At 42.7% G+C, this 19,027-nt stretch overlaps 1 protein-coding gene across 1 annotated transcript in view; it reads right to left on the reverse strand.

Moving 5' to 3' along the window:
* Positions 1 to 18,504, reverse strand: part of LOC126458141 (snake venom serine protease pallase-like) — a 65,835-nt gene extending 47,331 nt beyond the window's left edge. Inside the window, exon 1 of the mRNA XM_050095030.1 lies at positions 18,419 to 18,504. Coding sequence (XP_049950987.1) covers positions 18,419 to 18,504 — 86 coding nt within the window. The remainder of the gene's footprint in view (positions 1 to 18,418) is intronic.
* Positions 18,505 to 19,027: the final 523 nt, after the last annotated feature.

The raw sequence follows: 19,027 nt of genomic DNA on the forward strand, positions 1-19,027 counted from the left end.
ATCGTTTCCTGTTATACGTTAGCATAGCGAGACTGAATGCCGCTCAGCATGTGATGTGACAAGGAATGCACGTAAGCGGAGCAGAGATAAATGGGGAATCAGTCCGGCGATTACACGTGCGACAAGCAACAAAATACCCTTACGCAAGCGTCATTAACAAAGAGCAGGCTGGTATGACCTACGGCTTGCGAATCAGCGTCTCGGAAACGTCAAGGATGGTCTGCTGTTCGCGGGGTTACATCAGCCGAAAGTGGTTGCAGGACGATGGAACTACGAGTGGCAGACAAGATGTTGGAGGGTCACGCCTCATGACAGAACGTCTATGTCGGAGACTTGCCCACCCTCAACAGCTGCCAACATGAGTAACGTACAGCGGTGAAGCAACTTAAATCACATAATAAAAGCGAGTCTTCCGGCTCAGACTGTATACCAATTATGCTCCCTTCAGAATATGCTGATGCAATAGCCCCATTCCTAACAACCATATACAACCACTCGCTCGACGACGGGTCCATACCCAAAGACTGTAAAGTTGCATAAGTCACGCCAATATTCAAGAATGGCAGTAGGAGTAATCCACCAAAATGCAGATCCATATCATTAACGTCCATATGCAGCAGGAGGCTGGAACATATATTATGGCAGAACGTTATGAATTACCGTGAAAATAACGGTCTATAGACACACAGTCAACACGGATTTAGAAAACATCGTTCTTGTGAAACACCATTAGCTCCTTACACGAAATGTAGAGTGCTACCGACAAGGGATTTCAAATTGATTCCGTATTCGTAGATTTCCAGAGGGCTTTTAACACTGAACCTAACAGTCGGCTTTTAACCAGATTGCGTGCTTACAGAATATCGTCTGAGTTATGTGACTCGATTCGTGATTTCCTTTCAGAGGACACATTCGTAGTAATTGGCGGAAAGTTGTCGAATGAAACAGAAATGATTTTTGGCATTCCCCAAGGTGGTGTTATAGGCCCACTGCTGTACCTTATCTATATAAACGATTTAGGAGACAACCTGAGCAGCTGTCTTAGGCTGTGTGCCGATGATGCTGTCGTCTAGTAAAGTCATCAGAAGATCAAAACAAATGACAATGGTTCGAAAATTGACGATTGACCCCAAATAACGGAAAGTGAGCGGTCATCGACATGGGTGTATAAGCTCCCTTCGTCTTAGGAGATTATATGGGTTAATTAATGATTATAATGCTACAATCCTCTTGTTGTAGTTGACCGTGTATATCGAGACTTGGTTCATTGTTAAATGCAGTAGGTGGAGACGCATTAAGAAGTGGTAAGATTTGATTTATTTCCTTTATCACACTGCACAAACATAAACACACTATTATTCAAACTGTGCGCCACTAATATTAAACATAGAGATAAATCCTTCGCCACGCAACCGCCTTTGGCTCACGCAGCCTACACCTTCCACAGCCTCTCAACAACTGCCTCTGCTTGTAGCTCTCTGCGCCACTGGGCATTGTCGCCCTCCAAAGAACAACCACTTACACATACTACACACCAGTACCCTCACAAGTGCTAAAAGGAATCCGTTAAACTTCGGTTATACGATCAATTAGTCAAAACTAAAGGCCGTAGATTCGACTAAATAGTGGAGAGGGCGAACCAAAGACTGCGTTTTATTGGGAGAACACTTAGAGAATGTAACAGGTCTACTAAAGAAACTACCTACACTACATTTGTCCGTTCTCTTTTGGAGCACTCCTGCGCAGTGTGAGATACTTACTACATAGGAAGAGTAACAGTTTTTGTATTATCGAAAGATAGGGGAGAGAGTGTTACTGACATGATTCAGGATTTGGAGTGAAAATCATTGAAACTAAGGTGTTTTTCGTTGCAGCGGAATCTTCTCACGAAATTTGAATCACCAACTTTCTCCTCCGAATAAAAAATAGTTTGGTGATACTGACCTACAAAGGGAGAAACGGCCATCGTAGTACAATGAGGGAAATGAGACCTCGTACTGAAAGATATAGATGTTCGTTTTTCTCCGCGCGCTGTTCGAGTTTGGAATAATAGATAATTATTGTGAAGGTGGTTCGATGAAACCTCTGGCGGGCACGTAAGTGTGATTCGCAGAGTATCCATGTAGGTGTTGGTGTAGAAGATAGATGGCGATAACGCTGGTGCAGTTTGCAAGTGTTTTGGAGCACGCCGTTCAGAGCACACTGCTGAACATGAGGCTTCTCAGCAAACGACTTCTACGATTTATCATGTTGACTCCGCGACGTCGTTACTTACGACTGCAGAGAGTACCGAATCATCGAGATTGGACACCGGATCGATGGGAACGCATAAACTGGTCGAGTGATTCACGTTTCTTGTTCAACCCCACAGCTGTGTCTGGCGAACGACTACTCGACACATGTACCGCGTCACGGATGCAGGTCGGGGGAGGGATATTTACCCGGATATTTATGTTCAAAAATGTTTAAAATGACTCTAAGCACTATGAGACTTAACATCAGAGGTCATCAGTCCCCTAGACTTACAACTATTTAACCCTAACTAACCTAAGGACATCACACACATCCACGCCCGAGGTAGGATTCGAACCTGTGACTGTAGCAGCAGCGCGGTTCCGGACTGAAGCGCCGAAAACCGCTCTGCCACAGCGGCCGGCCATGGGACATGTGAAAGTAATCTAAGGCACAGTGACAGCTGTGGGCTGTGTCAACCATATTGAGGGTCACCTGTGTCTTTCCGTGTTTGATGTTTTCTCGAACAGTGAACGGCATCTTACAACATATTCCACAGGTCCATAATCGTTCCATAGTATTTTGAGGAGGATAATAATATACTCACGTTCATGTCTTGGCCACCAAATACGCCACTCTGAACCCGATGGAACACCTCTGAAATTCTATCGACCGGCAGCCTACAAATAAGCGGCTCATAATTCAAGGGAATTACGTGACCTGTACACAAATAAAGATCTGATGCCACGTACCTTCAGAAATCTACCAAGGAGTTTTCATATCTATACCACGCATAATAGCAGATCGTTGCGTTTCAAAGGTGAACCAACATGCTATTAAAGAAGCGGTCGTAATTTTGTTGCTCACCAGGGTACGGTGGATACTGCGGAATTGTAACACAGTCTTTCTCTGATACAGGATCTTTTAAATTTGCACAGCGGAATTCCCTCATGAACAATATCGCCTATTTCTGTCAAGGATTCGATTTAAGTTCCCTGATCCTCTGTGTTACTCTTTCGTATGGGCAATACCGACATGTAATGATCCTTACACCTGTGGTAACAGTAAATCACATATATAAGGGTAGGTCATCAAGTAAGCATTTATTTTTTTACATGATCTTATTTGCAATAAATTTTTGTAGTTTATTACAACAGTACAGAATTTTTATTAAATTTTCATTGAAATAATTTTTCAACGGAGCCAAAATGATTTCCAATGCACTTGGCTCACCGCTGCACAAGTTTTCCAGATATCTCTGAAGAAAAAGTCTTTTGCTTGTGCAGCAAGCTACGTAAGCACCACTTCCTTCACATATTGATCGGAGCTCAATCGACGGCCTCTTAAATCATCTCCACAGTGGGCCATCTCCACTGATGATTCGTTTCGGAACAGATTCACCTTCGTCAGCATGACGGTCCGGTAGGTGCTGACAGATTTTCACACGGTGCTCATCCTCGAATTATTTTGGGACCCATCTTGCGCAGACTTTGTGAGAGTTGACTCTGATTCGCACGATTTCACATGCTGAACCGTGACAAATCTGCACATGGTTTGACACAACATCAACAGACACTCGTCTGTTATTCAGAATCAAGGCACAGACTTGTTCAGTATTGAAATCAGTTGTCGCTATAATTGTACGTCCTGCTCTGTCGTCATCCATCGCGTGCGTTCGACCACTTTGGAACTATTCAATTGACGATAAAAACTTAGCTGTGACAAAACACTGTCCCCATACTGCGCTCAAACTCTTACGTCAATTGCTGCTCCCAGTACAGTTTCAGATCGCAGAAAACGGATTACGGAACATTGTTTCCCTATGGCGCAAACGGCGAGTTGCGCAGTCTTCACGCCGCAACAGGGCAAAGCAGGCTCATTTGATAAAGCTGCAACCTGCTGCAGGCTAAGATAATGGTGCCATCTAGCGGACGGTCAGTACACAAAGCCGCAGTTACTCTTAGGTGCAGATACTTATTGGCTTATCGGTTTGGGAGATATGGTGACCTGCTATGATCTCGCTAGTAGACTCCTACGACATTTCCTGTATCACAAGGGGGAAAAAACACCCTTCTACTACCGGAAAATCTGGACAAACTCTAACAGAACAAGAATGAAACCACCGTAGATGCGCAGATTTGCTACACTGATCGGGAAACGCAGTTTCCGTTGAATGTCACTGTAGTGTCAACTCACAAGCATCTACCATACTACAGCAGAAGGGTCGTTATGGGGTTACTCTCATCACCGACCTTACTTCCACACTGTGACCCAAGGGACAATGAAATATGTAAAAGCCTGACGGTCACTTTGTGACCCCGATGCATTTATTTCCTACGTGATCTCTCACGCCTGTATTATTTTGAAGCTATTATTGGTATGTGTAGATGTCAACGATCATATGCGATTATCTGTGCCACATGCTAAACAAGTAGAGTCATCTGTTAAACCCGCTTTATTGCAAAGTGAACACAAGCGTTTGCACTAGAGGAAACTGAAGAGAATACGATGAGGTAACAAGAGCAGCCTATGAACACTGTTTTTTTTAATTTTGTTTTCTTTTTGTAATTTTTGGCGCTGACAATTGGCCCACAGAAAGATATACACTTACAGTCACGATGCTAATCTTTGATATTCATAAATAAGTATTATGCATGACGAGCGCACTGTTTATGACGGAGTAAGCAAAATGCCATAGGAAAAGAAGAACTTACGTGTCTGAATTTATACGCATACGTGAAATGCGTTGAAGTCGTGCACTAAATCCAGCATCGATTTCTCTTAACGTGATTCCGAAACTTTACACATATGGCGGTTGAGCCGGCTGGTGTGGCCGAGCGGTTGTAGGCGCTTCAGTCTGAAACCGCGCGACCGCTACGATCGCAGGTTCGAATCTAGCCTCGGGTATGGATGTGTGTGATGTCCTTAGGCTATTTCTAGGGGACTGATGACCTCAAATGTTAAGTCCCATTGTGCTCAGAGCCATTTGAACCATTCGGCGGTTGATGCTATGCGCTAGCTTTTCACTGCAACTGAGGAGAAAATTTAAAAGCGGAACATTGATTAAGAGACAACCTACAAAACCTAAAGGAGGAATGCCATTTACACTCCGGTTATGACGAACTAGAGACATTTGCGTTAGTGGCTGTTTTGCATTTTCAGTAGCTGCTATATCGCCGATAGTTTCTGACATCTGCAGTAATATAGGGCAAGCACTTCAAGAATTTTATTGAAATACGTATAAGGAATAAATACCAATAAAATATGATTTATTAAGTGTGAAATATCCATCTGGCCTGTTATATAGGATACTTAACAAAATCCGCTACATACTTTGTTAGAGGGCCGATAGTGTAATCTTGGGCAAACTATTTTTTACTAACGAAAACTACTAAAATAACAGTGAAAAATCAGCCTTGTAATTACTGCTACCATAAAAGTAAGCAACGGGGACCACCAGGTCTTTCGCGTAATGCTAGCTTTTATCAGCCTAATAGATATATATTCGCACCTGTTATCTTTCAGAGTTACTTACTGCGTTTCCCTTTTTTAATGAAAGGAAATGCAAATCTTGGGCCTATTCACATCGTTCCTGCCTGGTGCAAGCATCTAATGAATTTGTCGCCTCTCTTGCGACCTCATTTTGGCCTTAGCGTGTTTCGGCAATCTGCTCCCGATCATACTTCTCTTCATAACCCTTCCATAGCTTGGGGCTACAGTCATAAAACACTGTTTACATCTAAGTTGCGCGATTTGCCCGTATAGATCGTTTATTCTATTTTACAATCAAGATTGTGGCCTTTGGTCATTTTCAAGTCCCAAAATATTAAGCACAATCTATATGACTTTAGATAATGGTGCCTGCACATGTAATGATTCTTTTTGATGACAATTTTACGGTACAGTTACTAAATTTGTGTGAGACATGTTAATTCTGTTTCTCACAGACACTTTGTGAATATATTCTCATTTATGAACTGTGTCACCTACATTATATAGCGTGGTCCATTGATCGTCACCGGGCCAAATATCTCATGAAATAAGCGTCAAACGAAAAAACTACAAAGAATCAAACTTGTGTAGCTTGAAGGGGAAAACCAGATAGCGCTATGGTTCGCCTGCTAGATCGTGCTGCCATAGGTCAAACGGATATCAACTGCGTTTTTTAAAATAGGAACCACCGTTTTATATTATATATTCGTCTAGTACGTAAAGAAATATGAATGTTTTAGTTGGACCACTTTTTTCGCTTTGTGATTGATGGCGCTGTAATAGTCACGAACATATGGCTCACAATTTTAGACGAACAGTTGGGAACACGTACGTTTTTTAAATTAAAATACAGAACGTAGATACGTTTGAATATTTTATTTCGGTTGTTCCAATGCGATACATCCGGGGACGTCATATCCGGTGAAAGTGCGGGCCATGATGTGGTGCTCGACGACCAATCCACCGCTTCAACCACTCGCGAGCTGTGTGCCGGACATCCATCATGTTGGAAGTACATCTCCATTCTGTCATGCAGTGAAACATCTTGTAGTAACATCGGTAGAACATTACGTAGGAAATCAGCATACATTGCACCATTTAGACTGCCATTGATAAAATGGGGTCCAATTATGCTTCCTCTCATAATGCCGCACCATACATTAACCCGCCATGGTCGCTGATGTTCCACTTGTCGCAGCCATCGTGGATTTTCCGTTGCCCAATAGTGCATATTATACCGGTTTACGTTACCGCTGTTGGTGAATGACGCTTCGTCGCTAAACAGAAAGCGTGCAAAAAATCTGTCATCGTCCCGTAATTTCTCTTGTGCCCAGTGGCAGAACTGTACACGACGTCCAAAGTCGTCGCCATGCAATTCCTGGTGCACAGAAATATGGTACGGGTGCAATCGATGTTGATGTAGCATTCTCAACACCGATGTTCTTGAGATTGCCGATTCTCGCGCAATTTCTCTGCTACTGATGTGCTGATTAGCCGCGACAGCAGCTAAAACACCTACTTGGGTATCATGATTTGTTGCAGGTAGTGGTTGTCGTTTCACATGTGGCCGAACACTTCCTGTTTCCTTAAATAACGTAACTATCCGACGAACGGTCCGGACACTTGGATGATGTCGTCCAGGATACCGAGCAGCATACATAGCACACGCCCGTTGGGCATTTTGATCACAATAGCCATACATCAACACGATATCGACCTTTTCCGCAATTGGTAAACGGTCCATTTCAACACGGGTAATGTATCACGAAGCAAACACCGTCCGCACTGGCGGAATGTTGCGTGATACCACGTACTTATACGTTTGTGACTATACAGCGCCTTCTATCACAAAGCGAGAAATGTGGTCCAACTAAAACATTCATATTTCTTTACGTACTACACGAATATTTAATAAAAATGGGGGTTCCTATTTTTAAAAAAAAGCTGTCGATATCCGTTTGACATATGGCAGCGCCATCCAGCGAGCCAACCATAGTGCCATCTGGTTTCCCCCTTCAAGCTAGACGAGTTTCGTTCTTTGTAGTTTTTTCGTTTGATGCTTATTTCGTGAGATATTTGGCCCGGTCACTGTCAATGGACCACGCTGTATAACAAAGCTTAATGTATTTCGACGAGGACTTGGTTTACAGACTCCTGCTCGTGCTCCAAATTGTAGTACAGAATAATGGCCAGAGGTCGAAATCATGAGTGTACAGTAAAATTAAGAATCTGGACGCTCAAGTGAAGGAACTTTGATTCAAAAATATTTCTTTACTTTCAGCATTTGTGCTATGGATCTTTTGGCTCTCAGAAGCACTTATCATATCCATGTTATTCCATCCATTAGAAACCTTACATTCCCTTCTTACCACTCCATCGCTCACGCAACTGATGGCAAGAACAACATAAGTAGACACCGAATCAGACAAAAACTTTTTGTTCTGCTAGCGCCACTAATGCGAACCGAATACGATCTACTGCAGTTCGCTCACCCACCGTTTACACCAAGGAGAATTGCTCGCTCGCTGATGTTCGTTCGCTTGTTAAATCAGGATGTACAATTTTGCTGGCGTGAAAGGTTTTTTGTAGTCCAATATTAAGCCCACTGACCGAGAAGTATGTTGTGTCATTGGCTCGTTCTTTCATATCTTATGATTGATAAAGGAAACCCATGTTCAGTGATAACGAATCTAACAAACGGCCCACTGGATATAATGGGAGATGGTGTGCCGAGACTGAAACTACGGTACGAACGAATGGCGTAGCCTCGACGCGATATGAGCACTGTTTCGAAGGACATGGAAGCCGAAGACGTGAAAACACAAAAAGCAGAGAAAAACTAGGCACTCCGCGGGCCTCGCCTGTTTGGTAGTGGATGCGGAGGTAGGTCCATGTGGACGGTTGGGCACGTTTACTGCTGGGAGCCAGACAGTGACGTCATCAGCAATCGCTCTCAAGACAGCTACAATTGATACAATTAAAAGGTTGTCACATATATAAAGAATGTGTGTGTGTGTGGGGGGGGGGGGTAGTGAGTTACGGGCGATCAATTACGAATTTATCAGGGCCGTTACTAAAATTAGTAGAAACAAATGCGTTTCAAACGTCTAAAGCATTATAATGGAAATAAAAGTCATATAGAACTGCACCAATCTGTCCCATCTTACTCATGTTCACACGCACACGATCACAGTGTTTCATACACTTTAAGACATCGTACATTTAGTCAAACATTCTAAAACTCTAAATTAAAGCACGAGTAGGGGAGAACCGGGAAAAGTATCCATGGCGTGAAAAGTGGCAGTTGGGATCCCGGGATCTGAGAGATTCCGGCGTCGCTCAGGAAATGCCTCAACATGTTCTCCCTGGAGGGCTCAGCCACCCCATGAAGCCTAACCTGCCTCCTGCGTCGCACCTCAGGGTTATAATAATTTTTGTGGATTTTAGCTGTCCTCGTGTAACATACGTGGCCACTTTGTCTGATTACTACTGTGACAAAATGTAACTTCAGTCTTGTTAATGAAAGTCAAAAGTTTCATACCTTGACTCCATAATCTTGATTTAGTTATTGAAAGGTCGGTCATGCTATTAGAGCGTACAGCGTTTAAGTAATGATGTCAAAGCGAGCAAGGTGCCCACCTCGGTGCTGGCTCTGGCCATTTTGTGCGGAGGAAAACGTAACAGCAGCGACCGGAAGAAGGGCTCCGAGGGGATAATTACAGCAAGTCATAATAACAGTGACCTAGAAACGGTTAATAAGGAAGGAAACGAAAAAGAAAGCAAAAAGAAAGAAAAACGGGGAACATGGGAAGAGAATAAAGGTAGTAAAAAGAAAATTGCGAAAAGCAGAGAACGAAACCCTAGAAGAACCCTTTCTGACGCCAACGATGAAGATACAGAGCGCATGTACTGCGAAGCAAAACGTTCAGATTGAAGCCCAGAAGATCTGTATATTAACTAACAGTTCTGCTGCCAAAGAAATCTGTATATGAGCTGAGGAATACAGTTCGACGTCTGTTTGTGAAAAGCGTAATTCGAATCATGTTTCACAATAAAATATACCTAGTTCTTTTCAAAAAAGTTTATATCCCTTATTTTTTAATCTAAAGGTAAGTGGCCACTTTGCCCGATCCTGTCGGCCAGAATGGCAAAACTGTGGTGCCTGATTTACACCGTTTTGCAACTTTGTGAAAATTGAATTCCCTGCAGTACTTAGTTTGATTCAAAGGTGATTCATCTATTCCGTATTATACGTCAATAGCTGTAAACTGTATACACATATCTATACATTGCCGTCTATTGCTACTCTGCTTCAAAATTAGGAATACCTTAGCATTGCCACTTTGTCAGGCACATCACTAACACAAGAAGAAAGCTAAAAAGTTGTATATTGTTGGCAGGACACTAAAAAAATCATGGATGTGCCAGCCACCCTAATAACACATTAAAAACTACTCCCAACAATTCTATGCAACAACTCAAACTTTTCACAGAATCTTAAAAGACGTAGCACATCGTTCTCACTGTGTTAAAATAGATGGGAAACCTATACGTAAATTAGCTGTTAACCTCTTGTCTGAATATAAAGCACAATCAACTAAAATTTTGCGCACTGTTATCTCTACAGCACCAGCATCCCGCATTGTACGCTCCTCCAGCTGGTACAAGAAGCCATGCACAATAGGGCCATGTCGCAAGCGAAATGAGTGAGAAGGACTCCATCTCGCATGTGCGGCAGGAAGCCGGTACGCCATGGCCGGACTGGTGACTTTAGTAGGGGCAGTTTAATGTCCGTCACTTCCATCCGCTCTTTTTCCCACCTACTCATGACTCTGTATCTGAACAGCGAGATAATAGCATATTAGGGGAAGGCACACACTAACCTCGGCTACTGCAACTGCTTATCCGTTTCCCTGAATAACCATTCTTCCTGGTGTCCAGCAGAATCACACTTCCTTTTGAGGCCTCTGTAGCCAAAGAAGGGACTACTGTACCTGCTGGGTACGAGTTGCACAGTATGAAGTACACTCAAGGAGTAAGAACAGGTAAGGAATTTAGCAGCCGCAAGGCATCTCATCGCAACATCGGCACAGAAGTCTGCCTCGAACTCAATGAATTCTGTAGGCAACCAGGTGGCGTCACAACTGCACGGCCAGGAAAAACGACCGAGCAGCAGGGGGTGTCCCCCTGTTTAGACCCATGTGTGAAGAGAGCTATAAAGGCTGTACCATAATTAGTGGCGTGAACGCATACACATGAAAGTACACGACACTAGAAGCAAAAAGGTCTCGGCAAACTAGGGCTCTAAAAGGCATACCTTAAGACCTACGACCACCTATTCATCTTCTATACTATGAAACAAATCTCTTTTACTGAATACGTCTTCATAGCTCTCAAGGTATGCACTTTGGAGCCTCGTTACTGGACACCTCTCAAAATATGAAAAGCAGTGAGCTTGCAGTAGAAGAGATTTGTTTCACGGTATCGAAGATAAAGAAGTGGCCATAGATAATGCCTTTTTACAGCTCATGTTTATTGAACCTTTTTGGTTCCACTGTCGTGTACTTTCAACTGTACACATTTACCCTTTTTGTTATGGGACATCCTTTATACCTGTGCTCCTCATTTAAAATGTAGAAAAAAATATTGACCTGATAAAATATGTTAGGATGTAAATACGGCTAACTGTTCGTGCAGCTACTAGAATGAACCGGCCACTATGAAATAAATTAAAACTCTCCGTCCAATGAATTTGGAGAGAAGCTTTGACAGCGCTCAAAATTTCAAAAGTTTTCTAACTGTCGTCTCTTCATCGCCAAACCCCGAAGGCATCGCTCTTCAGCGTATGAAACACAAGGCGTTACAACACGATCCATTACGACTGTTACTCGACAACCACTGCATTGCGTTGGGTCTTAACGTCAATGTTGGGCGCGACGGGCACGTAATGCGCTGAATAGAACTACGCAAGAAGACGAATACTAGTTCCTCAACAGTGAGAAAGCACTTCGCGATCCATGATTCTGCTATCTTCAATGATACCAGCAGAATCGAACATAATACTCTAACTTGCAAACAGTTTAGTATTTCGCAGAGAAAGGATTGATAACTAAGTCTGATAATTACCGCCGAAACACAAAAATCAAGTACTTTTTCCGATACACAGCACAGATTAAATAGTAATTTGTTTCGAAATCTGCGAAAATATTGACAAAAATGACGCACAACAGAAGCACAGTTAGAAATACCCAGCAAGAAATTACCTCACAACAGCCATTACCATTGCGTCAGGGGTCAAGTCGACGGGTAGTATAGCAAATTTCTCTTGATGCCGAAAATCTATCTTCATGTCGTAAGTGTCGAAGAAAAAAACCGAAAAAATATCTCACGACGTTCCGAATCGTGAACTTCGAATGTCTGACGTAACAACATGTGAAAGGTGTGAAATTTATGTAAGTCCAATACAAGATGACTAAAATTTTACTAGCGGTACAGCGCGAGCCACCGTTAGAAGCGATGAGGGCGGTTTCTTCGTGCACTCTGTCAGTCGCAGTCTTCTTCTCAGGCCTGGAGGACCATTTTAACCATTCACTGGTAAGAGCGTGGCACGTCGGACATGGGAGCACGGAATACATCACTCATATCGTTGATACGTTTTTCTAAAATTCGCCCATAAAAGAAGCATATCTAACATATCCTCTCTAGTACACATGTCTGCGCCGGCCGGGGTGGCAGAGCGGTTCTAGGCGCTCAAGTCTAACACCGCGCGACCGCTACGGTCGCAGGTTCGAATCTTGCCTCGGGCATGAATGTGTGTGATGTCCTTAGGTTCGTTAGGTTTAAGTAGTTCTAAGTTCTAGGGGACTGATGACCTTAGAAGTTAAGTCCCATAGTGCTCAGAGCCATTTGAACCAACACATGTCTGCGGACAAGAAACATGCAGAAGTGAGTTTTCACATGACAGAAGTCAAACTACGCACAACACATTTCCTGTTAGACGGCAATGTATACAAGTAAACAGCCGAAAGGTTTGAAATGCCATGATAACCCCGCTACTGCTGATTCCTGTCAATTTCAGCACAATTGTAGGATTATTTTTCGAACAGTAATGTTCTGAAATCCATTGGTCAACGTGATCATGTAGATGATGTATGTCATACTATGTGAGTGCACTTATATAACTGATTCGCTTCGATGGGCCATGAATCTACGACCTCCAGTGTGGAAGCATAATATCGTCCGATGCCCGGCGGGAATCTAAAATTAGCGATCATGGACGACATGAATGGATACTGCGGACAGGTGGCACTGGATGGTAATGTGAGTTGACGGGGGAGTCTGCCGAAATGGTCCGTGCAAGTGCGAAATCCCGGTTTCGAGTCCCGGCGCAGCACACATTTTCACTCGTTACCGTCGATTTCGTATAAAGTCCCGATGCAGCTGATATCTTCAGTTCCTTCCCTTCACCTTCCCTTCTCACTCCTCCACTTTCAGTTTACATAGTATATATGCCTTGACTCTCGAAAGCATTTGACTAAGTATCACATTAACGCTTATTCAGGAAACTGTGACCGTACTGGATATCAAACGAAATTCTAACTGGTCTGAAGACGTAGCGTTTTATCTTGGAGTGAAAGACGTCCACAGATGTAGGAGCAGCGTACCACAGGGAAGTGCATTTGGGCCCTCACTGTTTGTATTTTATATTAATAACCTACTGGAGAATATTTATAGTAACATCAGACTTTTTGTAGATGATGCAGTTATCCAAGATTAAATACCATATCAAAATTGGCAGAAATATCCAGTCGGGTGTTGGTAGTAAGTTCTTCTAAAAGTTCAGAAATGTAACACTGTATCTTGCACAAAACGTATAAAATTAATTTCCTATGACTACAATTGGAATCAGTCAACTCATACACACACCTGAATGTAACAGTTGTGTGGGTATTGTGTGCAATGATTATACAGGGTGTTTCAAAAATGACCGGTTTATTTGAAACGGCAATAAAAACTAAACGAGCAGCGATAGAAATACACCGTTTGTTGCAATATGCTTGCGACAACAGTACATTTTCAGGCGGACAAACTTTCGAAATTACAGTAGTCACAATTTTCAACAACAGATGGCGCTGCAAGTGATGTGAAAGATATAGAAGACAACGCAGTCTGTGGGTGCGCCATTCTGTACGTCGTCTTTCTGCTGTAAGCGTGTGCTGTTCACAACGTGCAAGTGTGCTGTAGACAACATGGTTTATTCCTTAGAACAGAGGATTTTTCTGGTGTTGGAATTCCACCGCCTAGAACACAGTGTTGTTGCAACAAGACGAAGTTTTCAACGGAGGTTTAATGTAACCAAAGGACCGAAAAGCGATACAATAAAGGATCTGTTTGAAAAATTTCAACGGACTGGGAACGTGATGGATGAACGTGCTCGAAAGGTAGGGCGACCGCGTACGGCAACCACAGAGGGCAACGCGCAGCTAGTGCAGCAGGTGATCCAACAGCGGCCTCGGGTTTCCGTTCGCCGTGTTGCAGCTGCGGTCCAAATGACGCCAACGTCCACGTATCGTCTCATGCGCCAGAGTTTACACCTCTATCCATACAAAATTCAAACGCGGCAACCCGTCAGCGCCGCTACCATTGCTGCACGAGAGACATTCGCTACCGATATAATGCACAGGATTGATGACGGCGATATGCATGTGGGCAGCATCTAGTTTACTGACGAAGCTTATTTTTACCTGGACGGCTTCGTCAATAAACAGATCTGGCGCATATGGGGAACCGAAAAGCCCCATGTTGCAGTTCCATCGTCCCTGCATCCTCAAAAAGTACTGGTATGGGCCGCCATTTCTTCCAAAGGAATCATTGGCCCATTTTTCAGATCCAAAACGATTACTGCATCACGCTATCTGGACATTCTTCGTGAATTTGTGGCGGTACAAACTGCCTTAGACGACACTGCGAACACCTCGTGGTTTATGCAAGATGGTGCCCGGCCACATCGCACGGCCGACGTCTTTAATTTCCTGAATGAATATTTCGATGATCGTGTGATTGCTTTGGGCTATCCGAAACATACAGGAGGCGGCGTGGATTGGCCTCCCTATTCGCCAGACATGAACCCCTGTGACTTCTTTCTGTGGGGACACTTGAAAGACCAGGTGTACCGCCAGAATCCAGAAACAATTGAACAGCTGAAGCAGTACATCTCATCTGCATGTGAAGCCATTCCGACAGACACGTTGTCAAAGGTTTCGGGTAATTTCATTCAGAGACTACGCCATGTTATTGCTACGCACGGTGGATATGTGGAAAATATCGTACTATAGAGTATCCCAGACCGCAGCGCCATCTGTTGTTGACAGTTGTAACTACTGTAATTTCGAAAGTTTGTCTGCCTGAAAATGTACTGTTGTCCCAAGCCGATTGCAACAAACGGTGTATTTCTATCGCTGCTCGTTTAGTTTGTATTGCCGTTTCAAATATACCGATCATTTTTGAAACACCCTGTACAAGACTATTCGTTGGTAAAGTTGGTGGCAGACTTAGGTTCCTGGTACAGTATTGGGGAAATGCATTCAGTCTCGAATGGAGATTGCTTAAAAAAGACCCATACGATCTATCTTGGACGAAGTGGAGGCCACGACATTGGGATCATTAAGGCGTATCAAGCGACGGTTTGACTCCCGGCGAAACGTAGCACTTTTTTTTCATCACTGGTCGTATTATTTGAATTATATGACATTTGAAAGGTAATATAATGAAAAAAGGACCATGTGCATTTGCGTGAAGTTTCAATTTATGTCCCCGTGTCTGTGTGACAAATACCATCCTTCAACGTTTCATGTCGAGAACACATTCAACGAGTAACTATCTCCCTTGTGGTCTGACACTTTGTGACTTACTATATTACTTATTGTGAATAACGTCGTTCGCGTTATTATTTATCGATGTTTGACTTGGGCTTTCCAAGCCTGTCCCTAGTCCTTGAAAATTTAATTACAAATAGTAAAGAGTCATATAAAACTTCATGGAAATGCACATGGTTTTTTTCCATTATATTGCCCCCTCAGATGACATATAAATTAAATAATATGACCACTGATGAAAAAAGTATAGATTGAAAAATAAGCATTGGAGGAATGCGAACCATCGCCTCGTCCACGACCTTCTAGCAAAACGTTAACCGTAGCCGCTTGACCACAATGGCTTCTTACGGCAAGCCTCTACGCACAGATATATCAGTAACATAACAGACACGTAAAACTTCTCTTTCGATTTTCTCGGAATTGCCAGATAGTGCAGCTTACTACTTGCACGTTAAGTTGTTTTAATGGCCTACTAAAGGTGTACGAAGGTTGATGCAAATCTGTGATCCCAACGTCGTGGCCTCCCCTTGTTATAATATTGCAGAAGTGTGAGTGACCAATATCAGATACCACTAACAGGATATACTGAACTTAGACAGCGGGGAGCAGCACGAATGGTCACAGGTTTAATACTCCCTAGAGATTGTCTCCGATATGCTGTAAAACCAGAACTGGCAGAATGGCTTGAAGGGATATCCCACGAAAGCCGGCACTTATCGAGTTTAGGGTGACACCCATGAAATATTTGATTTTTTACCGTTTATCGTCAATTTGACTATGCTGATCACGAATATGACATATTTTTCATCAGTTTTGAAACACTAAAACAATATATTGTCATTTAATCAAAATGTAACAATACAACAACATAACAACCTGATTGAAACAATAAAACAACATATTCTCATGTAATCGAAGTATAAGAATGAGTAAAGATCATTCAAGTTAAATTGCAGCAAGCTAAATCGCAGCATTCGGATAAACGCGCCTGATGTGATCAATCAAATTGTGAAATGGGCTTGATCCAAAGCGTTGCCGCCATAGAAACTCGGCCAAATAGTTGGACAGCATATTGCGATGAATACCAAACATGCGCTTGTTTTTCTGTTTTGTTTTCTGCCATACGCTTTCAACATGATTAGTAGTTGCGTGAGTAACTGGATCAACGAAATACATGGAATGATTAACAGTCAAATGCTGATAACCTAGATTCTGGACTGTGTTATGCGCTCCCCACAAATCGGAAACATTAGTGGTCCCAGGCCGCACATATTGTTGTAGAATGGGCAGCAAAGTTGCAGCATCTCTTCGAACTACAGGAACGAGGAAGCTTTCTCTGGTCTTAGTGTCGTATCCGCCTAATACCCACTGTTCCTTAACCTTGTGACCTCGATTGTATTTTCGACGGACAAAACAGCTTTCGTCAATCTCAACTGTACGCCCCTGACCGCCTAAAACAATCAGCTCTTGCACGAAATACTCGTGGCAAATGTCTCTGCAGAACTGTTTCCAATTCACAGCCGTATTAGCCGAGATTTTAAGTTCACGCATCAAAAATTCCTGTTCATCGAGTTCGAAGCTCCAGAAGTAAGCCATTTTGATAATGCATTCGATAAGACAGATGACTACCCGTAAAAAAAGCATCTCTGCGAATGGAAATCTTCTTCCTGCAAATGCGTCTTACAGAGCAGCCCCAAATACGACCGTCGGCAGATTGCTTGCGCTCTAAGAACATTTTATTCGCACCGCCAAGGCACTGTTCATCTTCATAGAATCTCTCACGTTTCAGCAAACCATGACCGAAAGCCCATTCAATAGTTGAATCACTATCACGGCAAACGTCGAACAAATTTACTATACGAAATTCGGTCAAATTAGGGAAAATTCTAGTCATTATTAGTTAGTAGAACAAACGCACAGAACAAACACCGAACTAACACTTAACTACACTGTTATTTGACTTTAGTGTAAACTGAATGAGGCGGTTTTATCCGAGCGCTTTGATGTGCTACGATTCAGCTTTAATCATGTTTGCAAATAACATATTCGTGGTCCGGTCAAAAAATGAGAAAAACACTTTTACATTTAAAAAAATTTTCTCTCGATATATTAAAGTTTTTATCGGGGATGGAAATAAATAACATCTTCGAGATCATCACAGTCTAACTGATCAAATAGTGAGAAAAAATATTTTCGAAAATTTTGTCCCCCTAAACTCGATAAGTGCCCGAAAGCCTACGTACTAAGCTCGAAAACCAGTATGAAGTGAAAATCCCCGAATGTACTGCCGTCTCCAAAGTATCGGAACCGTAGGAACCGAGTAGACAAGACGGACTAATTACAGCGGCCACAGAAGCATTTAAGTAATCTTTCTTCCCGAGATCCATAAGTGAATGGAGCTGCATGGAACTCTGTTGTACTTTTGAATTGGCTGTACTCTCTGCCATGCGCTTCACAGTAATTTGCAAAGTAGGGGTTTAAATATAGAACACTGTTTTTGAATTACTAGACGCGTCACTTAATAAAATTTAAAATAACGTTAAAAAACGTATACAACCCCATTAAAAATGCTTGCTGGTCTGTTCATACAACAGGTGATATTATTAATTATGTAGCAAAATTACGTGACCGTTAGCGCACTATTATTAGCAAGAAACTGTCTTTCGATATCTTTAAATTGGGGATATGTTTGAATTATTCGCTGCTTTGACACTTAGACACTATACGTACATACAGACACGTGTGTTATGTCAGCGCCGTGAAATCAGTAAACAGAGAATCGTCATTTATCTCTGGAGCTGACCAGAGGAAGCACTTACCTTATAGCATAAGGTGGCTCCAAGCCGTACACATTCAGTCTCTCCGTGAAAGCCATCAAGATAAGCAGCACACACAACGACGACATCTCGCCTTCGCAGCAGCTGCGAAATGAATTCCGAACAGATAATCAGCATCCTTCCTTTTAAGTGTGACTTTCCATTTCAGCAGAAGAGATGAACTCACCGTAATATAAAACTCAAGCAGACAGATTGGAGAGGCGAGTACGTCAGGAAGCTACGGCTGCATTTGTTTCTTCCCCTCGGTTACCACGGAAACAGCCACGACTTATATAAACAAACTGCTTCTCTCGAACTTCGTTTGTTTCCCAAAGGCCCGTAATTTCTTTCGAGTATACAGCCTTATTTACATTCATTTTTAGTTGAAGTACGGATCATCTTTCAATGCAAAACACTTGAATTTTACTTTTTAAGTTGACGTTTACAAATATATGTGTATGTGTGTGTGTGTGTGTGTGTGTGTGTGTGTGTGTGTGTGTTTGTGTGTGTGTGTGCATGCATGCATCCGCGCGTGCGTGTACGTGTGTGTGTATATGTGAATGTGCCCGCAAGCGTGCATGTATGAAAGAAGTAACACAAGTGGGTTTACAG

Source organism: Schistocerca serialis, chromosome 1 (genome assembly GCF_023864345.2).
Source record: "Schistocerca serialis cubense isolate TAMUIC-IGC-003099 chromosome 1, iqSchSeri2.2, whole genome shotgun sequence".
Taxonomy (NCBI): Eukaryota; Metazoa; Arthropoda; class Insecta; order Orthoptera; family Acrididae; genus Schistocerca; species Schistocerca serialis.